Consider the following 27,695-nt stretch of genomic DNA (forward strand, 5'->3'; position numbering starts at 1 on the left):
AAAAGTTCCAGCCCTCTAATCACTTGGTTGGTTCTCCTGGCCACCAGCCCCCATTCTTCGGTGCTTCTGAAAGTCACCTCATTCACATCACAGAAGACACCTTTATCACTCTCAAGACTTAGGAAATTCCAAGGGTTTAGGGAGCTGTGAGCCAGGGACTGTGGATGAAGACCAAATATATATGAGAAATATATTTTGGTCATCTGAATGACCAAATACATACTTCTTACAATATCTCAAATAGAATCCAGTTCACTAGGTAAGAAATTACTTATAATAACAAATAGTTATTATAAATGTTTGCATGAAGAATATAAATAGAATAGAACGGCTGCTTTGGACAAGTTTGGCAGTTCCTCAAAGAGTTAAATATAGAGTTACCACTCTGGCCAGCAATTCCACTCCTAGATATATACCCAAGAGAATGGAGAACATACGTTGACACAAAAACGAATACAAATATTCAAAGCAGCGTTATTCATTATAGCCAATAAGTGCAAACAACACAGTTGTCCATCAACTGATGGATAAACAAAATATGGTATCTCTATACAATGAAATTAGTCATAAAAAAAAAATTAAATACTGAAACATGGTATAATATGGATGAATCTTGAAAACATTATGCTAAGAGAGCCAGACTCAAAGGCCACATAATGTATAATTCCATTAAATGAAATGTCCAGAACAGGCAAATCCATAGAGACAAAGTTTATTAGTATTTGCCGGGGGCTAGAGGGAGAGGGGTCAGGAATGGGGAATAACTGCTAATGGGTACAAGGTTCTTTTGGGGAGTGATGAAAATGTTCTGGAATTAGATGGTGGAGATGGTTGTAAAACCAATGAATCGTGCACTTTAAATGGATGGATACTATGATATGTGAATTATAGCTCATTAAAAAAAAAAAGTTAATGGAAACCCATTTTTTAGAACAGTTAAAGGGGAACCCAGGGGCATGCTGGGTTTGACTGCACCTTTGGTCTCTAAGTTACCATTGGCTAGAGTGAAGAGGGGTCCCAGACCCTGTAGGGTGCTCTCCATCCTCTCCTCCACAACCCTCACAGGAGCACTATTGTTAGCCTTGCCATGGGCAGGGCCAGCCTCAGCATGCCCCACACTCCTGTTCACCACCAGAATTTCCGCACTTCCTCCAAAACCAGTCTTCCTGTAAGCCTCATACCCCATCTCTTTTTCACTGTCCTCATCGTACTTACCATCTTTTATTCATCTCCCTCCAGAATTTGGTTTAGTTCATTGCTTTATCTCGCCTGAACCTCAACAGTACCTAGCTAACAATAGGTGCTCAATAAATTTCTGGTGAATGAATAAACTTGAAAGAAAAGTTTATACAGAACTTTGTACTGGATATTAATTAAAATAGGAAGCTCTATGCTCTAAAATGTTTTTCTCTCATAAAAAGACTTTCCCTCTATTAAGATATGTATCTAATCTTTAAGAAATTTGAAACAAATGTTATTTTATTATAGATAATCTAACTTATAAATGTGTATACACATTAAGGAAAACATTCAAGGCATCACAAACATAACATTTTCAATATGCAAAACTCAAATTACAATAAGAAACCTATTTTTGGACTATGTGGTTATTACCACACTACCTTTATAATTCCTATTCAGAGTCCAAAAATGTAGGCAAGCCCTAAAAATGTAGCAGAAGCATTTCTGCACACTGGTATCCATAGTCTAGTTTGTGCAGAAGTGTTTCCACTAGATTCATAGAGCACTCTTTGGAAGAAAGAGGTGAGGACTGCTCATCTGGACGCCCTTCGCACCTTCTGCAACTCTTCAATGGGCTTCCATTGCTGGTTGATTGTTATAAGCTTAAACAAAAAAGCAAAATAACAGTGTTATATTAGGATCTGTCCTTCCTCCTTACACCCCCTTTTGGGATTTGTCTATACTCTTTACAAAAAGCATCGCCATATGTAACATTTGTAATCTTCCCATCCCTAAAACATGAAAAAACAATAATGTGCTGACTTCTACCATTCTGTCCCTCTTAAAAACCCTCATGTCCCTGTGTGTTACAGATCAGAGAGAAAGGTCTTATATATTTGCCCCGTTTTCACTTAACAGGATCTAGATTTTTTAATTTCCCATGGTTTTACATGAACTATAAGTTCAAAAAGTGAGTCTGCTCCCTGTAAGTGGTTGTATAATGCTCTTAGCACAGGGTGTGGCATATATAGGCTCTTAACAAAGTTTCCTCATTGTAATTGTTCAATAAAGGTACAAATGATCCAAGTTATATTATAAAGGAAAAGGGACAGAGCTGCAGACAGTCCTTAACTCCCAAAGAGCTCACATTCAGAGATTCTCATTTATCTTCAGAAGTTTTCTATTACCCTAGGACCTAGGACATGTAGGTAGTTTTTTAAAATCCTAAATGAATATGGATAGACCTTGAGATAATCATGCTAAGCAAAATAAGCCAGACAGAAAAAGTTGAAAACCACATGTTATCACTTATATGTGGGATATAAACCTAAAAGCAACAAATGAACAGGACAAACAAACAGAGACTCATGGACATGGATAATAGGCTAGTGGTTACTAGAGGGGATGGGGAGAGGGGAGGGGGAAGGTAGATGGGATAAAGGGGGTCAAATATGTGGTGACAGAAAGAAATCTAACTATGGGAGGTGAACACACTGTGTAAATATATATGCCTTACTGTTAAAGTGTACAGCTGAAACTTATTGGATTTTGTTAACCAATGTCACCATAAAAAAATGAAAAAAAAATTAAGGAAAAAATATAAGAAATAAAAATAAAATAAAAGATCCTAAATGTCCTCGCTAGGTCAAACTGTGTTATTTGAAAGTTTTGTTTAAAAAAAACAAAAAGCTTCCCTGACAGACTTAAGTAGTATTCATTCCAGACTAAATGTTTCTTACGTTCAAAACATTTAAAATGTAAAAAACCTTTGCAATAGTATTAAAAGAATGAGTGAATATTAGCTACTTTTGCTTAAAGAGAATGGCACTCGTTTTCAGGAACTCTTGTTATTTATCACAATAGACTTTAGATTAACTTTAGATAAGTAATGGATAAAATTAGATAACATATGACAATAATAATAAAAGTTAGTATTTCAGTATGAACCATGGGCTAGACACTGTGTTAAAGGACTCTGTATTTTATCTTCTTTTATTCTCTTAACCCTGAGGTAGAGCCCTATTACTGTGCCCATTTTACAGATTCTGAGAGCCTCAGAGAGGCCAAGTTGTCTAAAATCAACTTTGAATAATGGAGCAAGGATTTGAACTAGATCTCTACAACTCTATAGCATTCTCTTTAACACTACACGAAGGGGCACCTTAAAAGTGAAAGGCATTCAATTTATTTTACTGACAATGATGCTAAGGCTTGGGCTAAATGTAAATCACTTTTTAACTCAGCAATACCTTTCGAGGTACATTAGGATCCACACTTTCCCAAGGTTCTGGATTTCTTTTTCGATCAATGCTAAAAATAAAAGAAAGCCGATTAAACATTAAAATACGTTCATTTAAACCAACTCTGATATTGGGTCTATAAACATGCTAGGGACAGACCCAGACTGCATGCTAAGGCATTCATTTATTAGTTAACTGAAATTGATGGAAGATTCTTTAAAAGAGCTTCACAGTTTGGCTCAAACATTAGGGATCAATTCCTTTGTAGGGTAGGAGGTCTGTATTCCCTTTATTGGGCTATCCTGGAGAATGTTCTCATAAGCTGAATAGCAATGGAGGTAGAAGTACCGGGCTAAGAGCAAACAAATATGTTCTTGCCCTAATTTCTGGGACCAGCAGAAGGGCTGGGTTTTAACTCTATAGATGGTGAACTGCAGAGCTCTAGGCCCCTCTATGAGAGCCTAGCATTATTACTCTATACCAGGCAAGTTCAATTTCAAGTTTCTCTCTTCCTCATATTCCAGGATACACAGTATTTTACCTTCTTATATCCAGAGCTGAGATTAGGTTCACTGCAGACAACTGAATCCATAAACTCTACCACATTAGGAAAGATCTTTCTAATATATTGCAATTTTAAAATTTCATTAAAATTTTTGATTGGTTTGATGATCTATATCCCAAAGACAATGTAAGAACTTTACATTTCAAAACTTAAGTTTAAAAAAATCAAATTTAACTTCGCTGCAGGAGAAGGGGGGGAGGGCAATGGGTCTAAAGATATTTAGATACAAGAAATGAACTAATTTTATTAATATCATAATTTAATAGTCTGCTGATATTAGTATGCTTTCTAGCCCTGACTCCAAGTTCACAAGTTAACGTTCTTCCTGGGATAAAAGCTAGGAAACTGATATCTCCCATTTCATAAGCTGAAGGTCATCCTAACGCTGCTTAAAAACGTTTTTATAAATGGTGCCTACTTACATCACATCGGTTTTTTTAAGGGAATATAGAGCAAAAGACAACGCTCCACTCGCTGCCGCCGTCATGATCACCGCCAAAGGAATAAGCTAGTAGAGAACAGGTTGAGGGTAAATACTCCTACGTTTCAACGTAAAACGTGTCAAATACAACAATAGCTATGTATTTTGTACTTTCTTCAAAATCTTCAAATTTTTAAAGATCTGTTTATCTTTAAAAATTAATATTTTTAGGCAAGATTTTCAATTGCTTTAAAAACTTACTTCCTTCTTTTTCATCAGGAGTTGGAATAAGTTCATGATGACCTCAGCTAGAATAAAAACTCCAAGATACTGATCAAAACTTCAGCCACTAGGCTCCAACCTAGTGGGCCCCAGAAGGGCCAACGTACTCTGTCCGAAAGGTCCCTGGGGCCGGCTCGGCAGCGCCTTCGCCCAAGGGCGGCTCACCTGGAGAGCAGAACGACGCGGGCAGACGATGCTAACGCCCAACACCAAACAGAAGCCGAGCCTCCGCTCCTTATATACCGACCACAACCGCTCCGGAAGGGCCGGGCCAGGGTGTTCAGGTCACGCGGCCGGGGCGGGGGTCTTGCGCGACCTGACTTGCTCACCCAGCTCGGCGCCCGGGCGCCCCCTGCAGGACGCAGTGCCCGCAGACGCTGCGCCGCCAAACGCGGGTGCCGGCGCCTCGTGCCACTCGCGGCGGTTCTTACCTCGAGGGCTGGGTATTGGTACTCCGGATGGCTCCCAGCCACTCCTGGAGCCTGCGAGGAGGTGGAACTGAGAACAAGGGGAGCCCTGATGGCCACGGCCTGGGTGAAAACCAATACTTCTAAAAGGGAGTCCGAAAAAGGAGCTGCAGAGCTGGGGATCCCCCACCCCAGAGGCTCTCAAGTGCAGGCAGGTGAATTAGAAATAATCCAATCCCATTAAAAACTACAAAAAAAAAGTGATGTACAGTTTTTATGAAGATAATTACATATGAAGATCATTAAAATTAAATAGTAAAGTGTCTTTCAGAATAACTCTCATGGTGTCCTGATTTTTTTTCCCCCCATTAAAATAGTCAGGAGATGAGAGAGAACAATAAAGAAAATAATCAGCTGTTAAGGTTTCCAGAATAAGGTCCATCTCTGAGATGACCCAGTCGGCGGGCTCCGTCTTGAGGTCCCCTTTAACTCATCCCTAAGCTAGCAGCCTCACCTTGCACAGAGCATGCCAGTGGCTGCAAAACCAGATCATGCTAACGATAATTCTATTAAACCAGGGGCTGTGTGCCAGACACTGTGCCGGAACCTTCTCGACATGTTATTTGGGCTCAGAAGTGCTCAAGTCACATAGCCAGTAAGTGGCGGAGTTACTATCAGGGTTACCCAGGTCTGCCTGGCACTCAACACTACTGTTCTTTATGCACCCGGCTCTCAGCTACTGCACTTAAGCCAAGCACGCAAGCTCAGTTATTTAAAAATAGTTATTTTAAAACAATTAGTTTAAAACTTTTTCAAGTTCAAACTGAGTTAACGTTAAAATGGAAACATCCTGTCTCCAGAAAGAGTCAGACACAGCTATTTCAACCCCATTTTAGTTCTAGACATGGGCATTGCATTCAAAGGAACCTGAGTTCAGAGCCCAGCCCTGACATATTTTATTAGCTGACCGACTCCAAGGAAACTACTTAACCTTTATGGATCTCAGTTTGTATATCTGTAAACTGGGGACAAACCTAACTCAGGAGGGAGTTGGAAAAAAATGTTAGAATGTATGTAAAGTACGTGGCATTCTGCCTTGCCTATAGTAAGCATTCAATAAAATAGTAATTATTATTTGCAAAGATTTGTTTTATATAAGGCAGATCATAAATGTAGCTTCTCACCACTTATTCTGACAAGGGTTCTCACAATGTAACCCCAGAGCTCTAACTGGAGACATTTGCCAATTGGTTAGAATAACATCAGATACTTCCAATAAAATTCAACATTAATTCTCCCTAGTTTATATTGAACAGAATCAAAGAAGCCTTTTAATGCTCCTCCAGCAGGATTTCTAAAGCTATTTTTGTCAGAAAGTTCTTTAAAAAGCTTCATTTTGTTAATTAAAGATAAGTTTTTCTAGGAAGGAAGAGAGGAAGGAAGAACTCTTACAGTAATGTATCATGACCCACAAATTAAAATTAAAATGTAAAGCCCTTGCCTAGTAATGTCTTAAACTCAGAACACGGCTTTGCTGATATCATTTCTTTTCAAAATGCAGTATTATTTTGTAGTAGTCGGCATTATTCTGAGAATGGGGTCATGGTAAATTAAAAAGATTAATAAACACAAGTCTCTTACTTCAAGGTTCTTACAATTTAGTGCATAAACAATTTTAACCCTACTTTCTGGTGCCAAAGAAAGATGATTAACCCTGACTAAGGGGTCTAAGAAAACTTACTAAAGGTGAGGGTAGTTATTTGAACAAATAGACAAACCAACTGTAAAAGACAATTGAGGGGCAATTAAGGAAACTTAAATACAGACCACAAAATGATGTTTAAAAAGTTTTGTTGATTTTGTTAGGTGTGATAAAAGTATTATGATTATATTTTTTTAAAAGAACTTTAAAGAAATTGGATATGGAAATAGTTAAGGAAGAAATACTACGTCCAGGATTTACTTTAAAACAACACTTCAGTTAAAAAACAAATGAAGCAAATTTAGCAAAATACTAATTATTCAATCTAGATATTAGGTATGTGGGAGCTTATTCTATGTATGTTTGAAAATGTTCAGAAAACATTTTAAAAATTTACATATTGTATATAGTTACAGATATAATGTTCCCATATAACCTTTAAGATCTGCTTATTTTCTATCACAATAATGAGACTTAGACCCAGAAAGTCCCTTTCCCTTCTTTTGGTTAATGCCCAGGTTCACTGAACTTGTGGAGATGCAAGGTCAGTATGTAGTTTGGTCTTTACAGGATGACTAGCAGGCACAGCTCCCCCCTTTCAAACCCTGGCAGCCCCCAAACAGACCCATTCAGGACACTTCACCTCCTTTGGATGCTCCGAAGCCCATAATCCTTTGGGGGAGCTTCTCGTCCCTACCCCAATTGTCAGAAAGTTCTAGAACTTTCTCTAGCTGCTGCAACCCAGGATTGCAGGAATATGGTGCCATGACTGCAAGGTTCTCACTCCAGGAGTTTAAACTTAGATTTTAATCATCCCAGCTCAGGTTTTATAAGAAAAATATTCTTTTATTAAATAGCTTTTGTTTAAGTTCTTCCTGCCCATCCTGTGGTGGCTGCCTATTTACCAGGTTTAGCAAATACTAGATTTGCTAAATTTTGGCAGGTATGGGGGGGTAGGGTGTACCACTATATTGTTTAAGGCTGTTAATATGGCTCAGAAAGTTCAAGTTCGATGTACAGGAAAAGCTATTCATACTTCCCAGGGGCTTAGAAGCTGAAGTATTTTAATTTTCTCACAGTTAAGAACAGCTTTTGGAAGATGCCCAAAGCCATCTTCAAATCGCATTTAAACTGAGTCAAAACAACAGATTGGTAGTTATCAGAGGGAAAGTGTGTGAGGAGAAGAGGGTGAAGGGGGTCAAATATATGCTGATGGAAGGAAATTATAGACTTCGAGTGGTGAGCAAACAATAGTGTATACAGATGTTTTATTAGAAAGTTGTACACCTAAAATTTGTTATTAACCAATGTTACCCCAACACACTTAATTTTTTCCCCCCTTTAATTCCTCACCCCCCATATCCACCCCAGACCTATGGATGTTGCCATTTCCTCTTAAGAACTGGATCTCTGAAGGCAGGGCATCTCCTCCCACATGCTCATGGCATGCACCCAGGGCCTGGCACACCTGGGGCCTGGCAACCCCAGCGCACTCGGAGGGTCTGGCGCACCCGGGGTATGGTCCATGGCTCCACCTGGGGCATGAACCCAGGACCTTCTACGTGTAAAGCAGACGTGCTAACCACTACACTATGGAGCCACCCCTAACCAACTTAAATTTTTTTAAAAAAAACCTAAGTCAAAGAAATCCTTGATGACTTCATCATTTATTATTTCAATGAGAGGAAACACAGTTTTTGTTCTCAGGGGGCTTCCAAAGTTCTGTTGAGAAATTATAATTACAATTAAAAAGCCATTTTCAAATCAGAATGCAACCTCTAACCAAAGTATGGGTACTGAATTTCCAGCCCGACCACTAGAAACTTCTAGGAAAAAATAAGTACCTACAGCTAGAATCTGAATTAAGGGATTCAGACCAGTGTACCTCAGGCTTAGGGATGGCAAAGGTTTAATGGCCGCCTTGCCCTATAAAATCAAAAACTGATAGAGAACATGAATGAAAGCTGTCAGAATTCTACTAAGTTTTCTAGGTATTTCCCCTTCTGCTCAAAAGCAAGGAGTCAATGTGTTAGAATAATTTTAATTGAATTATATGTTATACCTATAAGACAGATCTTTTCTTTAATTATTCCCCAAATAGTGAGGTTTTACTTACACAATGAGTCCTGGCTCCAATCAGAAATAGAAAACTTCCTATTGACTGCTTAACATTTATGACTTCATCTACTTCATGTACTATGCTCTGATTGCACCCTATATTTTTGAAGCATGTCTCCTGGTGGAACGTATTTCACTGCATGATTTGTCTGATGTCCGTGTTCCCAAATGGCCTATTAGTGCCATCTCTGTCTCATTCACTTACACTCCAGCACCTACTATGGCATCTTGTGGGTAAAAAACGGCTAAGGAAAATGCTTACCAGATATTGTTAGGTTTGAAAAGCAAAAGTTGCATAGTATCACATCTTATCTATACATGCATAAACTGGAAGGTTAAATGCACAAGTGTTTTCTTTGGGTTTATCTGTGTTTTCTATCATTCTAATTACTTTTGTAATAATGGAAAATAATCTAGCTCCTTAAAAAACACACTTCTAATTACAAAAGGAAAAATTATAACTATACAGTGGAGAAACTGTACAATACCATAAACAAGAGATCAAAATTGACATTACCAATAATATAGACATCACATGCCTCTAGCTGTGATCTCTGAGAACATGATAGCACTATGTAGTGCTCCACTTGTAATGCATAATCTGAATCTATCATGATAAGCTATCAGACAAACACAAACAGGAACCAATTATTCTACAAAATAATTAGTTTGTACTCTTCAAAAATGTCACAAGAAAGACTGAGGAACTGTTTCGGCTAAAGAGATGGGACAACTATTGGACTATATGATCCTAGACTGGATCCTATAATGGGAAAAAAATATTACTATTGGCACAATGGATGAAAATCATGGGACAATAGACTAAAATACTGTATTAATGTTCAATTTCCTGAATTTGATAACTGCACTGTGGTCATACAATAACCTTATTTGTAAGAAATATACATGAAGTATTAAGGGGACAAAGGGGCATTAAGTATAATATCTATTCTTAAATACTGGCATACCTCAGAGATATTACAAGTTTGGTTCCAAACCACCAAATAAAACAAGTATCACAATAAAGCGAGTTGTAATCTTTTTGCTGATGGAGGATCTTATCTTCAATTTGTGAAAAGCACAATATCTGTGAAGAGCAATAAAGCAAAGCACAATAAAATGAGGTATGCCTGTAGTTCAGCATACAGCAAAATGTTAAAAACTGGTGAATCCAAGTTCAGAGTTTATAAGAGTTCTTTGTAGTATTCTGGCAACTTTTCTGTAAGTATGAAATTACTTCAAAATAAAGTTTAAAAAGGCAATCCACCAAAACCAAACAAATAAAAACCACCACCCCAACTACAAAATCAACATACATATACTTTCTTCCTAAACTACTGTATTTTAATATACCTTTTAGAAATAAGATGAACCTTAGTTTATCAGGCACAAGCGTTTTTATTTACAAGAAAAAACATGCATGCAAACTCTAAAAGAGTGAATTTGTAAACTATAATGCAAGTTCATATTTCAATTAATCCTTAAGCAGGTATGTAATTTTTAAATGTCCTCTACGTTAGAAAATCCTTGTTTCTGAAATAAGTTTTTATGTAAAGTCAAATCCTTGTGACTTAAGGATGGTTTTACAGTCTTAAGTGACTTTAGAAAGTGCTTTTGTTTCACTGTAGTTGCTTCTAGTCCATCTTCTTGTAGAGCCAGCAAGGCTGCCTATGAGAGATAAACAATAGGAGGTAATTAATTTGCTTCATTTTTGTTATTATAATATATGGTAATACTTTAAAGCCTGAATGCAAAAATCTCAGCCTCACTTCATAGAATTCCAATATTCGTGACACTATAAAAAAGTGATTAAAAGTCTTCTTAGTAGACCATCTTTTCTTCTACATTAAACTCTAGCCTTAAATGGGGGAAAAAAAAGAAGTTGCAGAATAATATATAAATTATGAACCCATAAACATATTTTAAAGATGAGAGACTATCTTCCCAACCTCAGAGTAGGAGTTTCTAAACAGGACACAGCACTGCTCATTAAGGAACAGATCAAACACATACCCTGTGAAATTCTCTGTGTAGATGTATATATACATGAAATAGACATACATACACATGTATACTAACAGACATATACAAGACTGTTCATAGCAGCATAATCAAAATAGCAAAACGGTAGCAACCCAAATGTTCAGGAGAGTGGTTCCCTTTGGGATAGAGTGGAAAGGCCCAAGGGAAGGTTTTAGATGTTGATCATGTTCTTTCTTGACACAAGTGGTGGTTATTCAAATGTGTTCACTTTATGTTAATTCAATGAACTGTATCCTTATGATCTGTGCATTTTCCTGAAGGTTATATTTTATAAAAGTTTATGGAAAAGGAAGAACATGCAATGGCTTCTTTTGCCCTCAAAGTCTAAATGTCTTAAAGTGGCTTACAAGGACCTGTGTGATCTGTCCAGCTCTTCAATAATGCCATGTCATTTCTTATCTCCAATCATCTACACAGTGTATTTCCTCTGCCTCAAACACTCTCCTTTCCTCCCTTTGCCTGGCTAACTCCTTCATCATCCTCCCAATTGCAGTTTACATGCCCTCTTCTCAGAAAGCCTTCTATGACACCCAATTGTTGATGGTTTCCTTCCTAGGTCCTTCCACAGCACTGTAAACTTCCCCAACTCACTACATATTTTCAACTGCCAGTTCAGGATTACAATTTGTCTCTCTGCACACCCCCCATCAACTTGTAAGTTCTGTGAGGAAAGGGGCCACATCTGTCTGTTTCACCTCACATGGTGCCTGCCACGTAGACATCTTTCAGTAAATGCTGACAGGTGAATAAGATCTGAATAAATGAAGGAATGTTTCAAACAGGTTTCTTCGCTAATTCACTTACTTCTTTGCAGAGGTTTCCAAGATCAGCTCCAGAGAAAAAACAGGTTTCTGCTGCTAGGTATTCTAAAGAAACATCAGGCCCCAATGGCATATTTTTTGTACAGACTTTCAAAATAGAAAGCCTGCCCTAGAAAATAAAAATTGTTTATAACCTTAATGTTTGACACGATGCTATATTAAAACATTTCAAGTTAGAGTTTATTACAGAGAAAGTATACCTAAGAATCAAACAATAAGAAAGAATCACTTCTCTTAGAGCTAAGAAAGATTAACTCATCAACGGCTCATATGATGATGGTAACAACAATAACATCATGATAAAATTTTGATATTTTTATAGTTAATTTTTAAAATAGCCAAACGGACATAATGAATTTCTCTCTTGGTTACAAAGAGTGCCATCAGACATGTTTAAAAGTAAATACATGATCAGACATATTTAAAAATAGACACGAAAAATTTTTTTCTCATCCTTTCAAAAACTTGATAAAAGCCCAAGAAAGGAAAAAAAATTCATTCTTTGTCTTTCACTATTCCCTGACAGTGGCTCTGGATGTTAAGGGCAACAAATTCACTGATTCTTTGGCTGTAAATACATCGTGTAATCTCTATAATTTCAGATTTCTCCACTGTAAAATAAGGTTGCTGATCCAGATAATCTCCAAAATGCTTTTACTCCCTTTTAGCATTTTACGATTCCTCCATTCTAGTTGCAAAACAACGTTGAGTAGATCCAACAAACTCGACTAAAATAACTACCTTACTTTTAGGCTTATATTAAAACAGGGAGAGAGTACCCAACAAAAGCAGATTGAAATGATGGTTTATGAAGGGCCACCAGGCAAGAAAGAATGCAGAACCCAGTAGACGACACATACCACATACATTCACATGCAGTTTGGGACTGAATTCTGCTGAGCTCTTTAAAGCAGACATTAATGTGTTGTTAAGAACATTCATACAAAGTAAATGTGTACAATGATTACCTTTTCATCTGGAGGTGGAATATAAATAATCTTATCTAATCTTCCAGGCCGTAACAAGGCATCATCTAACACATCAGGTCTATTTGTTGCCGCAACAATCATGACATTTCGATTAAAAACTTCTTGAAATTCTAACTGAGGGAAAACACACAATACAAAGTAATGTCAATAAACTGTTCATTATTAAATGTATTTTTTTTAAATTACAAATCAGAAGGTCCATTTGTTTTTAAAAAGGGATATCTTTTTCTTGGGACTGGAAATGTTTACACTTCCTATCCAGACTACATTCTCCATATCAAGGTACCCTAAAAACAAATTATTAATCAAAGAGCTACTCTGTTCATACGGTAAAGAAAGTAGCCAATTGTAAGAGACATCTCTCCATGTGGGAACTGATGAAAAGCCTTACTTCACAGCAGAAAAAATCTGGTGCCTGAGGGCCCTAAGCCCTAGTGAATGATCACAATTTAAATGGATAACTTGAAAAGACAGAAGCATATGACTAATACTAACACAGAGATATATGGCTATGAAAAGTCTTGGTTCTCCCCTCTTGCACTGTTGGTGAGATTGCAAATTGGTGCAGCCATTACGGAAAACAGTCTGGAGGTTCCTCAAAAAATTAAAAATGGATCTACCTTTTGACCCAGCAATTATACTTCTGGGTATTTAGCCAAAGAAAACAAAAACAATAATTTGTAAAGATCTATGTGTCCCTACGTTCATTGCAGCACTATTCACAATAGCCAAGATATGGAAGCAACCTAAATGCCCATCAACAGACAACTGAATAAATAAGTTATATATGGTTCATATATACAATGAATGAAATTCTACCATTTGCAAATGACATGGATGGACCTAGAGGTTATTATGCTGAGTGAAATAAGTTGGACAGAAAAAGATAAATACCATATGATTTCACTTATATGCAGAATCTAACAAAAAGAACTAATCGAAAACAGATTCATGAATATAGAGGACAATCTAGTGACAACCAGAGGGGGGCGGTTTATGGGGCTGGGTGAAAGAGGTGAAGGGTTAAAAAAGTACAAATTAGTAGTTGATAGATGGTCGCAGGAATGGGGAGCATGGTATAGGGAATGCAGTCAGCAGTAATGTAATGGCTAAGTGGAGAGCCGGAGGGGTGATAGAGTAATCTAGGGATCATTTCATAAACTATATAAATGTCTAACCAATGTACTGTGCTCTTGAAACTAATAATAAAATAAAATGCTAAAAAAAAAAAAAAAAAATCTCGATAAAAAAAAAAAATAAAAGTCTAGGTTCTCATGTCTTTGAAGAGGGAGATTTACTTCATTTTTTATTTATTTTTCTTTCCTTAAGCAGAAATATGACAATCAACATAAGCTACAGGTATATAAATCCTAGATACAGACAAAAAATATCTAAAAGCAGCCAGGCCTCATACACTAAGCATTCAAAATTGTTTGTTGAACTGAATAATCAGAGTTAGTTCTCCAGTAATGTGATCTCTTAAAGTAGGGAGTTCCCTATATCTGCAAGTATTTTAGCAGAGGCTAAGTGAACACCTCTCAGATGCTATAGAAGGAATTCCTGTTATGAAGAGATTTGATTAGAAAACCTCATGGGTCCCTTTGAATTCTAGTGGAATAGGTTCCTAAGAAGCCGTAAGAGTCTCCTCTTCCACGGAAAAATTTTAAAAATGTGAAATAATAACAAGAAGAGAATAAAATAAAAATGATCTGTCAGGGATTATTTAAAGATACCAAACTCTACCTGGAGAAGACTCAGAAGGGAGGAAGAGGACTTCCAAAGGCCATTTTAACTTCATTATAACCAAGGAAAACTATTCCTTGAGGAAACTAAAAGTTTTCAATTACTAAGATTATTGGAAATAATAATGTTTTGTCTCACATAAAAAAATTTTAGAAAGGATGAACACTGGTTTATCAGGATATAAAAATTAAAAGAAATTCCCTTTTCCATTAGCAATATGTAAAGCTATATTTCTAAATCTTAGGATAAATAAAATTCACATTAATATATAAGTTATTATAAAATTTACCTTACTTTCTCAGCTAAATCACAATTTTACCAGCTCTGTGAAAATCCTAATAGAGGCAAATTAAAATTATATAATTCTTTCTGTGACATGAATCCAGCACAGGAAAAGCGAATGTAGATGCATTCTATTTAATGTTGGCGTGGATTTTTGGTGTATTCTGGCTAATAAATACCTCTTCATTTTTTTTCAGCTCCTTGTATTTACCCTGTTGATCTGATTTACTTCCTCTTCTCTCTATAGTCTTCAGTCCAACACCATCTAATTCATTCAGGAGAACAGAAAGAACACTCTCTTGAACATTACATCCTGTTTTGCTGATTGATCGAGACCCCAAGATTGAATCAATTTCATCCAGAAACACAATTGCTGGAGTATTTGCTCTTGCTTGTCGAAATACCTTTGTTAAGAGAATAAAAAATATTAAAAAGCTATACATTATGCCTTACTCATATGAATGTATGTTTTCTACATTTTCATTCATAATTTTTAACATGTAAAAAGAAGAGGAAGATTCTAAATGTCTAAGAAATGAGGAATGCATAAAAAAACAAGGAATAATGGAGTATTATGTAGGGGTTAAAAAACATATTATCAAAGAATTTTTAATATAGAATTTTAAGTGATAATGTTAAGTTAAAAAAATCACCATAAAGACACATAAATATCTCCTGCCCAAGGACACAGTAAGACAAAAGAAATTCACCAAAATGTTAATGTAAGTAGAGGAATTATGGAGGATTTATTTACATTTTACTATATTTTCTAAATTTTCTATAAGTATGTATAACTTTTCTAATAGGAAAAAAAAGCCAGTTACATTTTTTAAAATAACATTTATCCTTAAAGCATGAAATGAAAATTCAAAAGTAAACTTAACTACTTGGAGGAAAATAAACAAACAAACCTGAGACAAGACTTTCTCTGAATCTCCGACAAAAGGTGAAAAGAGATCAGCTCCACTCACTGAAACAAAAGAGCAATGACAGCTTGTGGCCAGCGCCCTCACCAGGGTGGTTTTGGCACATCCAGGAGGCCCGTACAGGAGAACACCCTTTGGTTGTGTCAGACCCATCCTAACAAATTCCCCAGGGAATTTCAGAGGCCATTCGATGCTCTGTAAGTACACAAAAATAAAAGTTGTTTTAATATAACAATAAAACATTAAATAATTCAGTAAATTCATTTGTTCGACAATTCTCAGGTACCTGTTATGAGCTGGAAATGCAGTCCATTCTTCACACAGCAGCCAGTGATCTTATACCCTAAGTCAGGTCACATCGCTTCCTCTTAAAATCCTTCAATGACTTCCCATCAGAATTAGAATAAATTCCAAATCCAAAATCCTCACCTATGACTGCTTACAAGGTCTTACACAGCCTGACTATTGCCCAAACACTCCAGTTCATTCCCATCTCATGGTCTTTACCTGCTATTCGCTCTCCCTGAACACTCCTCCAAAATCTTTGTGCAGCCATCCTTCATCATTGAGGTCTCAGCTCAAATATTATTTCCTTAGAGAGGTTTTCTCTAACCACTCCAGTTAAAGCTGACTCTCATCCTCTTGGTCACTCTATACTACTGCCCATCTTTTACTTTTGGAGCACTTATCTGAAATTATTATTTTTTCCATGTTGGGTTTGTCATTCTGCTTCTACCAGAATGTAAGTAAAGTTCAACTCTAAATCTCCAGCACTTAGAACAACACCTTCACAAAGTAGGCACTCAATAAATATTAACTGAATAGTAAATAAATCTTCGCTACTCCTGAGGTAGATAGTTTTATTATCATCATAATTTTGCAGATGTTGAAATTCAGGCTTAGAAAAGTAACTTGCCCAGGTGTTATTGCTAGTCAAGTAGCAGAACTAAGACTGACCCCAGGCAGTGTAAATCAAAAGCACAAGTTCTTACCTACTGATAAGCTGTCCCTCTACAAAAAAGGGATAAGACCTCTGTACCTAGGGAACTCATATTTTAGCTGGAGAGACAGGCTTGTAAACTAAGACCAGGCCAGAGAAGGGCATTCCACAGAGAACAATACATACAGAGACACATGAAACCATCTAATGCATCCTGCCAACAGTAAACAAGAACAGAGGGGAGGATGGGGGAAGCAAGGAGCAACCCAGTTGAAGTGAAGGGAGGAGTCGAGATCCCAATGGACTTTGAAAGTTTTAGGCAGCAATGAGGAAGCAGTATGGTCAATGGACTGGAAAGAAAAGAACTTCGAGGCAGGGACACCAGTTAGAAGTCTCTTGCAATGATTTAGACTGCAAATATAAGGTGGATATATCACAGGCAGTGGGGATGATGTGGAAGGGATGGATTCGAAACATAAAACGTAACTGTATTTTACGCAAGAACTAAGTTCTAAATACAGAGGGGAAGTTACATACACAAATGGCATGACCCCATGAATTTAGAAGACAGGTTTCTGACTTAGGGTATGGGGTGGCTGGCTGTATTCACTGAGGCAGGGAATCCAGGTGTAGAGGTGGAACTGATGAGATAAATGCTGGACAAGCTGAGTTTTAAGATCCCTGGAATTGATCCAGTAGGCAGGCAACTAAGTAGTTCTATCAAAAGAACTATCTGAGCTGGATATAAAGCTCTTGAGTTAACAGTTCTCAGGGTACAGTTGAAGCCTTGGACATCGAGGAGATCATGGACTTACTGAGAGAATGCAAAAACAGGATGACTCCCAGGAACTTGGAGCACTAGCATTTAAGATACAGGAGAGAGTGTTAAGAAATGCATAAAGCTTAACATCTCAAAGCTAAAGAAAGTGTTTCCAACAGGACAGTGTGGCTAATCTCTCTCATGTGTTTTGTAAAGATTAAATGAGACAGTGCATGTAAAAAATTAGGGTATATTATAATTGTGCTTATCCACAATTATAATATACCCTATATTATAATGGATACTTATAAATCGTCTTTTTGTGGGAGTAGTTAAAGAAACCTAGATCCTTATGGCAGGATCACCTGAAGGTAAATTGGCAAAATCAATTTCTAAAACTGAAATGCATGTAAGAGGATCTGAAGAGTTGTGTCCCTCAACGTTCACTGTGAGAACCAGTATCAAGTAGCCATCCAGGCCATACTAAGGCTCACCACCTGTACTTGTACAGCCCATGAGCTAAGAATCATTTTTACATTTTTAAATGCTCGAAAAAAAAAGAATAATATTTTATGACATGTGAAAATTATAATATTTCAGTGTTCATAACGTTTGAACAGAATGCAAGCACTCATTCTGTATTGTCTGTTGTTTTTGTGCTACGACAGCCGAGGTGAGTGGTTGCAACAAAGATTATAAGGATCGCAAAGCCTAAAATATTTACTATCTAGCCCTTTACAGAAAAGTTTGCTGACACCTATTCTAGATTATAAACTCTCTAAAGCAAAAAAAGCAAAACAAAGAAACAAAAAAAAACAGAAAGAGGGTGAAGTAGGGAAGTATGAAAAACAGTATTTGATACCTACAGAAGTCCGATTAAATTAGGGCTGAAAGGAATCACTGGATTTAGTTTTTACGATTGCGTTAGTGATAGCAATAAGAGCAGTTTCAGTGTAGCTTGTTTCCATCATAAACGCATTACTCTTAAACTGCAGTAGTCTACCGGCTTAAGCAGATTCTCTATCTCACCTGTTTTAACTTCAGTTTTACATCTTCGAGGCCACCAATCTGCTCCCAGCCAACTGGCTTGATGTCCATCAGTCCAATGACACTTCGAAAGGATGAAGGCTGAATCTTTTTAAAAGCTTCAAGGAAGTCTGTTTCAGCAATCATCGGATTGTCCTGGTTCTGAAGAAACACACCCAAAAAAGCAAAAACAAACCAAAAATGAGCTGGAACTTTTTTGTGATATATAAACACAATTATTTTTTTTTTAAATTCTCTTTTGAATTTGTAAATCTATTTTATCTTTATAAAGAGATTTATACACATGGTACAAAAATTAACTCTCTCTCTCTAGCCCAACATTCATCCTCAGAGGATGTCAATGGTTTCCTGTGTATCATCCCAGTATGTTTTATAATAATAAGCATATGCATACACTTTCAAACAGACACATAAATGAGGGCATACTATACATATAAATTTGTACTTTTTCCTATTTATCTTAGAAATCTTTTCATGTCAACTAATATAGCTCTACCTCACTCTTTTTGACAATTGCATAACATACTATTCTATGAATGTACCATAATTTAACTATATCCTTGAACGTTAGGTTGTTTCCAGTTTTTTGTTATTAAAAACAAAGTTGAAACAACTGAAAGGGCTTGTGAGCTTGTCAAGTATTTTATATAATAATTTCCTCAGAGTAGAATTACAGGGTTTAAGAGCATGCACATTTAGTTGTGATAGCTATTACTAAACTGTCCTCAAAGCTACATCAATAAAATGAAGCTGTTATTCTCCCCACACCTCTCCAACACTGGATATTACCAAACTTTTAAATTTCTGCCAATGTGACAGAGGAAATGGTACTATTGTATTAATTAAATTTCTTTAATTGAGAGTGAGATAGAAGGAATAACGGGATTAGAAAATCACCTTTTTCGCAACCACCATAGTAAAGGCTGTTTTGAGCAAGAATCATCAATGAATACTAATCTAGGGAAGGGAAAGTTTGACGAGGAGCAGGATATTTGCACGATCTCAAAGGGTTTCCTCATAGATTTATTAGTTGCAAAGGGAAAATAGCAGCTACACAGTGGAGAAACTGGGCAAAACCTCGACAGGTTGATCACATCAGTCACCAATTAGGGGCATCACCACTGAGGGACAGTGGATATCTTGTACCTCCACATATGATACCCTAAGAAGGGCACACTACCACTTAGGTCGTATTCCCAACAAGTATGCAAACTTGAATCTATGAAGAAACATTAAACAAACCCAAATTGAGAGGTAGTCTATAAAATCACTGACCTGCATCCTTAAAAAAGGTCAATGTAAAATGTCTTCCCCTACTCCCACCCCCTCAACAAAAAAAAAAGGCTATGTAAGTATTCAAGATTAAGAGAAACTAAAAACTAAGTGTAATACATTATCCAGAACTAGATCCTGTACTGGAGGGAAAAGAGTGCTAAAAAGATTGAAACTATTACCAAAATCAGAATAGGACTGTAGAGCTGATAACATTTTGTATCAGTGTTAAACTTCCTGAATATAATGATTATACCTAACCATATAGTAGTCATGTATGGGAACATTTATGTTCTTAGGAAATAGACATTAAAATATAAAAGGATAATGGGTTATGACGTATGCAACCCATCCTCAAATGATTCAGAAAAAAATGATGTGTATACACATATACATATATACCATACATACAGAGAGAGAGAGAAATGATAAAGCTAATTAGGCAGAATGTTAAAAATTTAGATAAAGTATTTAGCAAGAGTTTTCTATCTTGCAACTCTCCTTGAAGTTTTAATCATTTCAAAATAGAAAGTTTAAAACAAAACTGAAAGAGACTAATCTTTAAAGAAGGTAAAGATGAGAAGTTTTTGTCTATTGGCCATTTATAATCCTTTTACTGTCAACTACCTGTTCATATTTTATAACCCATTTTATCTTGGATTGTTGGTCTTTTCTTATTGATATGTGACAGTTATTTCTATATGAAGGTAATTGGTCTTTTTGACATGGGTAAAAAGTATTTTTCCCAGTCTGTCTCATGTCTTATCTTTGGTATAGTATTATTTTCCAATTCCAAAATAGTCAAATTAGTAAGTCATTTCCTTTTTGACTATTATGTTTTATGTTAGGTTAAGAAAGGCCATCTTCATTCTAAGATAATATTTTGGAGAATCCTTATTGCAATTCCCTTAATCATTCTAGTGAAGCATATTTTTTGTTACAGTTAAAAATTCCTTATGTTTCTATTTGTAATATCTGTGTTATAGTTAAGTATTTGCTCTTTTATATCAAATTCTGAACATTTAGTTGTCGAAAAATTCCCAATTTCAATAACAAACTATTTTATTCCATTTATATAAGATTATATAAATAAATATGTATGTATGGAGCTATTCTAAATAGCAGTTTTTAAAAATGTTAATAATTATAATCTCTGGGAGGTGAGATTTCAGGCAATTTTTACTTTCCTTATAATTATTTATCTTGTTTAATTTCTCACAAAGAACACTATTATTTTGTTAAATTGTTTGTTTGTTTGTTTGTTTGTTTACTGGCCAGCAGTATTAGATATTGGGTACTTGAATACTAATTTTTAGGTAACACCCACTAATATTTGAAAATCCTATTTACATTTCAAGATCATAGTGTGTACATTGTTTCATTTGATTCTCATAATCCTCTCAGGCAGATAAAATTCTTTCCCCTCTGTGTGAATATGTGTATATGTTAAACTATAATTCTCATCCTTTAAGAGGAATATTTCACAAAAAGTTGAACAAACTTTAAGGCGTCCCTTGTCTGCCCTGGCACAGAAAGAGGCAGCAGCAGCCCCTTAGCTGCCTGGAGGGGAAAAGAAGAAAATGATGGAGCCAGTACCTCTCCAGATGCCTCTGTCCCTTCTTCCTTTTTGCCTTTCTTCCACTTCCCCTGGTTGTTTATGAACTCAGCCATCACCTGTAGTAACTATGCCTGGGCAGGCCCCTCCTCAAGTAGCAGTGGGCTCCACCCTAGGATGACAGCAGCTGGCTGGTCCACCTAAGCCAAGGTGCTTAAGGTCAAACCTGGAACTTCAAAGCAGAGGGAATCCTAAATGGAAATCTCCTTTCCCATCCCTGGTATTCTCTTCATCCCTTCAAAGGCATATATTCTCACACTTTTACACATGGGACTTATCATTAAATCTTCAAGCAGTTTCGGGTCCAAACCCAGATGAGAATTTAACAAGTTCATATAACTCCTTCCCCACTTTTAGTGTAAAAGTAAAAATAAAAGAAAAAGAAATGAGGAAGGATACAAATTATCTAAGTAAAAAGTTTTTCAAAATTTAGGATGTCATTCTTTTATAGTTTAAACAACCTCAAAAGTGGGTTTTAAAAATTAAAAGATCAAAAGACAATTTTAATGTTACAACAGATTAAAAATTTTGTCTCAGAATCTCAGCATGCTGAAATTTTTTTCTGAAGGGGTTTAGGAATTTAAGATTACTTATTACTTACAAGGTGAATAGATTTTCCAAACCATAGTGTTGAAAACTATCATATTTAAAATTAAGCTAACATCCTACATACTTTTAAGAAAGGTAGTCATGAATTAAAGATTTGAATGTCAAAGCCAAATTTAAATAAAATTCCAGGCACTCAATCCTCTCCTGAGTTAGAAAAGGTTATTTTTCCTAAAAGACACTTATAATAACAAAAGGAAATAGTATCTTAACAATGGAGAAATATCAGGGACACCACCTTATCCAAGAAATCAAAGTTAACTTCATCAGAAATAGGACAAAGAAATACCATTCGCTACCTAATAGACACAGTGAGAAGAACATTTCTGTCATATGCCTACAAAAAATGCAAAACTTGAATCAAATTATGAGGAAACATTAGTCAAATTGAAACTGAGGAATAGTCTACAGAATGAATGGCTTGTACTCTTAAAAAGTTAATCATAAAAAAAAAAAGATTGAAGAATGGTTCTAGATTAAAGAAGATTAAGAAGTCATGACATCTAAATGCAATATGTAATCCTGGATTAAAAATATTTTTTCTTTATTAAATTTTTGCTCTAAAGGAAATTAGGGGGACAAATGGTGAAATTTGGATAAGGTCTACATAGATTAGGTAAAAGTATCATGTCAGTGTTAATTTCCTCATCATGATAATTGCACTGTGGTTAAAGTTCTTGTCTTTAGAAAATATACGGTTGAGTTTTCAAAGCTAAAGGGGCATTATGGCTGTAGTATATACTCAAAATGTTTCAGATGTAAAAATGTATACCTAAAAAAAGCTGTAGAAGGTATCAAAAGTTCCCAGAAAATGTACTTACCACTTTTTTTAATCTCCCAAATTAATGTTACATTAATAAAAAAAAAAAAAGTATGTGGTCATAAAACAGTGTTTCCTACCTTCTCACTATTAAGCAGAGCATGCATGGCAGCCTCCCTACAGAGTGCGGTGAGGTCTGCGCCAACATAGCCAACTGTCATTTCTGCAAGGAGGCTCAAATCAACTTGACTTGAGAGGGGCATCTTTGAGGTAATCACTTGTAAAATCTCCTTTCTTTGCTTAAATGTGGGAGTCCCAATAACGACCTGGATACAGAGCAAAAAAAGAAAGAAAAATCAAAGTTTACAGTTTAAAATATTTCTTATCCTCACAAATGTGTATAAAAGTTTAGTGAGCATATTTGGAACTATTACTATGTACTCTTAAGCATACCTTAGATTCTAAATATACAAAAAGCCTAATTTTCCAGAAGAGGAATGCTGGCTAGGAAGTTGTACAATGAAAATTATATATGTCATTTAACAAGTTTTTGTTATTTTTGAGACCGTACCAACTTCTAAGAGTCAGAGATACAACAGTAAACCAGATAGTCTAGGTCCAGGTCCTCATGAAGCTTATTCAGGAGTGGTACTAGACTGTGCCAGAAAGAAATCCATGAAATTCAAAACGGATTGAGCTAAGTGTGCAATTATCATGTCTCTTTAGAATCCTACCATAAAGTTCAAACATCACTTAAATTAACCATTATTCAAACTATTTAATAGAAATCAAGAATCAATTTAGGACTGAAGCTTATAAAACAGGACAGCTTTTAATACTCAGCCTTCCTGGGAGGAATTGTGCATACCTGTAGGATAGGATGCAGGCATCCTGGGAAGAAATGAGTAAGTCCAGATGAGTTAATGTCTGCTCTGATTTACCTCCTCCCTGCCTTCACCCTTTTAACATACATGTCTTGAGGCTATCCTTCTACTTTAAATTCTCATTCTACATTCATGAGAATGTGCAGACCTAGTTCCCTTAAAATTTAACATTACTGATTATAGTACTCATCTTCAGGGCCTGCACAACAAAACTAATCCCTAATTGACCACCTTGCTTCTCAGAACAATTTGACTTAGGAAAAAGAGGTCCTGGCTAGCAGATCATATATGGGCAGAGAACGTGTTCTCTGCATTACAAAAAAAAACCCACTCCAGCCTCACTGACTTCCGAACCTAAGTGACAAACGCCTGGTTGGGGAAGCCAACCAGGGCCAAAAGAGGCCAAGGTTCCAGGGGCAATGGACTAACTGGCCTGGCCTTTTTACCTCCCGGTCAAATCTTCCAGGTCTGCGAAGCGCTGGGTCTAGCGCGTCCGGCCGGTTGGTGGATCCCACAACCACCACCTCGCGGTCCCCACCGATGCCGTCTAGCAGCGTCAACACCTGGGCCACCACGCGGCTCTCGGGGGCTTGGTGTGGACCGCCCCTCCGGGGACACAGGACATCCACCTCGTCCAGAAAGAGGAGGGTGGGCCTACGGCTGGCCAGCTCCTGGGCGCGCTGAAAGACCCGCCGCACGTTCTCCTCGGTCTCTCCAGGCCGGGTCCCCTGCAGGGCGGGGGCGCTCACTGCCAGAAGCTCCGCGCCCGCCTCCCGGACCACTGCCCGCACCAGCTGGGTCTTGCCCACTCCAGGGGGCCCCGCCAGGAGCACCCCGCGCGGCACTGCTAGCCCCAGCGCGGCTAAGGCGCGGGGGTAGCGGAGCGGCAGGCAGAGGAGCTCCCGCAGCGAGTCGAATGCCTCCGAAAGGCCCCCCAGGGGCACCTCGGGCTGCGGCTGCGGCTGCGCTTCCGACGGTGCCTCCCCGCTGAGAATGATGCTGGTGCGAGGCGTGACCAGCCCGGCCGGATCCGGGCTCGGCACCCCGCTGACGATGTGCAGGGCGGCCACTGGGCCGGGGGCGCGCGGCGGAGCGGCCACCACGTGGCCCTGGGAGACCGGTCGGTTCCTCAGCAGCTCCTGCGCTGCCTCCAGCACGGCAGTTGGATTCAGGGAACCGGGCGCGCCATCCTGCTCCCGCAACTCTGGCCACACGGTGAGGCGCCGAAGGGGTGGACAGGGCACTAGGCGGAGGCGGCTCAGGCTGAGACTACCCGCGGACCCCGGCGCCCTCACTGCCGCCCCCGGGCTCGCGCACTGCGGATCCAGTTGCACAAAGCCGTCCGCTCCGTCCCGCCGCGGCCAGGCGGTGCAGAGACAGGAGCCGCCATCAGGCAGCGAGATCTTCACCGCCGAGCCCAAGTGCGCTCCCAAGGCATGGAACGCTGCCGGACCCAGGCGACAGCGCTGGGTGCCCCGGTCCCTAGTGTCTAAGGGTATGAGCTTTAAGAGCGGCCCTTCATCAAAGAGACCTGAGTCCGGAGCCATTGCACACCAAGGCTGAATGAAGAAAGTGAGGTAGGAATTCCAGCCGGGCAGAAAAACCAGTGCACCGAGCACCGTGACCGGAAGCAGGTGACACGCATGCGCCAGAAAAGACACTCAGTTACTAGCCCCTGAGTGGAGGCCGAAAGAGCCAATCGGAAAGTTAGACATTTTGGCCCCGCGGGATCTATTTTGTTGTGTCCTGTTTGATGAAATCCAGTCGCCTATTCCAGAACTTTATGAACGAAACCTTTGTTACTGGTGTCTGGGAGGCAGCGTAAGCTAACTTCACGAGGTCTAATGATCGTGGTTTGGAGAGTCGCTGGAATAGCATGCTCTTTCCTTGGCTCTCGGATTCGAGCATCACTACCTGGGCTTTTGGAATGTCAGCCTAAAGACTGCTTTGTGAAAAAACTGCAACCTCCCTCATGGACACAGTATTTTGGAGTGCTCTGGTGTTAATGTCTTAGGTGACTTGTGGTAGCTGAGAAATACAGCCTTGAAGTCTTCAATTACCTGTGTTCCAACCTGTTTGTGAGGTCCAGCATGTTTGTATGCCTTCGTAAAGGAAAGGGCCAGCATAGCAAGAGAGAAGCATAGTGTAGCATTTTAAATCCTTTGAAGAGGGGAAAGAAGAAAAACCAGGCCATCTGACTTATTTGCGGCACACCAATACACTCTGTTCAGATTCCTGGTTTACTCTTAATGTTCTTTAACAACGACTTAATCATAACCTCTTCCGTTCATGTGGTAAGTGCTTATCATCGATTTGGGGCACGACAGTACCAAGTCCTGTATTAGAAGCGATGCCTATCTACATTAAACTGCCTGCTATTCTCTTTGCACTCATAGGGAATTATCTTTCCTCTGTATCAGCTGGAATACATTGCTTATTCTTTTTAATTCTGCTCACCAAAAAGAGGTACAGATATTCAAAGTCAAAAAAAATATTCCCTGTTTTTACCCTAGTCACATTCTTCTACTTCTATTTTCCCCATGTTCACTGCAACCCAAATTTATAAGATTAAAAAATTGACATTGCAGATAGTGTGCTTAAGACACTGGGAGGTTGTTTTTTTTTTTTTCTATTTATGCAAATACAGTTGACCCTTAAATGCAGGAGTTAGGTGTGCTGACACACCCCCCCAGTCAAAAGTCTGCATGTAACATTTGACTCCCCCAAAACTTAACTACTAATAGACTACTGTTGGCTGGAAGACTTAACGATAATAAAAACACTCAACACATTTTGCATGTTATATATATATATATATAAAATATATGCTATATTCTTACAATAAAGTAAGCTAGAGAAATAAAATATTAGGAAAATAAGGAAGAGAAAATACATTTACAGTACTGTAGTTACAGTACATAGTTATCGGGGAAAAAAATCCCCATATAAGTGGACTCAGGCAGTTCAAACCCGTGTTGTTCAAGGGTCAACTGCAATCAACTGCAGATTCTATAGCAATGTTTTCTCAATGGACAGTAATCAGATCTGGGATCTTAAAACCAATGCCAGTTCCTGGCCTCACTCTACCCAAACCCCAGGCAGACACTATGACTGACGTCTGGATTACATAGTCACTCATCTGGTCTCTGCTGTATGTTTCCAGCTCCATTGCCAGAATAACTTAAAAGGAATCAAAAACTAGCACACTAAAAAGAGGTCCTGAAATGGGCAAGTCACCCATTACATCCTATTTTCTTCTTTCTCTTAATCTTATTGGCTTCTGTTCTCTTTGGAGAACAAAGATTCCAAACTCAGACTTTTCAAGAACAGTTTCGTATCTTCTGAAATAAAAAGCCAATATTTTTACTGACCCCCTGAAGGTGTGAATAAAATGCCCACTAAGTTATTCTGTAATGAATCCTGTACCTTATGGAGGTTCTTTTGTTCTGGTTCCAAGAAGTTTGAGGATCAAAAAAGGGAAAGAAGACTTAATGAAGACATAACTGTCTTAAATATGTAAAGGGCTGTCATACAAAAGAGTTGATAGATTTATGTATATCTACAGTGCAGAACTGGCCAGGAAGTGAAAATTTAATAGAGTGAACATAGGAGTCCTCCTCCTCATATTTTCAGTATGGTCATGTAGAAGAGATAGGAGACTCTTTATAAGATATAGCCAAAGCGGATAGATAACCAAAGCCAACAAAGGAAGGCAAATAAAGTTAAATCAAACTTAGAGTTTTCTGCATTTGGTCTAAAACAGATGTAGAGGCTGTGATATTGGAGTTATTATGTGGAGGAAACTACATATTGCTTTGGGTTGGTCTGAAAAGTTGACTTTATACACTGTCAAACTAGAATTCTCTGACCTTGTAGGACCTATATATCGAGGAAATATTCACTTCACCCTTCCCCTAAAAGGTCCAATTCTCACTTTAGATTGCAAACAAAAGCAACTAGGAAACCTGTTCCTGGAGCTTTCAGTTCTCATCTACATGATTTCAGCAGAACTATAACTAGCTTTTCCAGTTAGCCAGTTAAATCCATTGTGTCCTTTTAGGTCAAACCACTATTTGCAACACTATTATTT

The 27,695-nt window shown here is 37.9% G+C and overlaps 2 protein-coding genes across 4 annotated transcripts; both read right to left on the bottom strand.

The window, feature by feature from the left end:
- Positions 1-1,461: 1,461 nt before the first annotated feature.
- CUNH15orf48 (chromosome unknown C15orf48 homolog) lies at positions 1,462-4,955 on the bottom strand. Its single transcript, XM_006920404.3, has 4 exons — positions 4,670-4,955; positions 4,410-4,495; positions 3,432-3,492; positions 1,462-1,844 (listed from the first exon to the last, which is right to left on the bottom strand). The coding sequence occupies exons 1-4, from the start codon at positions 4,703-4,705 to the stop codon at positions 1,776-1,778; spliced, it is 252 nt and encodes an 83-aa protein (XP_006920466.1). The 5' UTR covers positions 4,706-4,955; the 3' UTR covers positions 1,462-1,775.
- A 3,492-nt stretch (positions 4,956-8,447) lies between these two features.
- On the bottom strand, positions 8,448-25,706 carry SPATA5L1 (spermatogenesis associated 5 like 1). Of its 3 annotated transcripts, none has more exons than XM_015596128.2 (8): positions 24,052-25,701; positions 22,862-23,047; positions 18,451-18,609; positions 15,707-15,916; positions 15,007-15,199; positions 12,750-12,880; positions 11,765-11,890; positions 8,448-10,585 (listed from the first exon to the last, which is right to left on the bottom strand). In XM_015596128.2, the coding sequence occupies exons 1-8, from the start codon at positions 25,150-25,152 to the stop codon at positions 10,418-10,420; spliced, it is 2,274 nt and encodes a 757-aa protein (XP_015451614.1). In that variant the 5' UTR covers positions 25,153-25,701; the 3' UTR covers positions 8,448-10,417. The 3 variants fall into 3 exon arrangements, 2 of the variants coding, with proteins under 2 accessions (XP_015451614.1, XP_006920467.1); XM_006920405.3 differs by having other exon boundaries at positions 12,750-12,884; positions 14,975-15,199; positions 24,052-25,695; XR_003042684.1 differs by lacking the exon at positions 8,448-10,585 and having other exon boundaries at positions 11,768-11,890; positions 12,750-12,884; positions 24,052-25,706.
- Positions 25,707-27,695: the final 1,989 nt, after the last annotated feature.

This window comes from Pteropus alecto, unplaced genomic scaffold, assembly GCF_000325575.1.
Source record: "Pteropus alecto unplaced genomic scaffold, ASM32557v1 scaffold86, whole genome shotgun sequence".
NCBI lineage: Eukaryota > Metazoa > Chordata > Mammalia > Chiroptera > Pteropodidae > Pteropus > Pteropus alecto.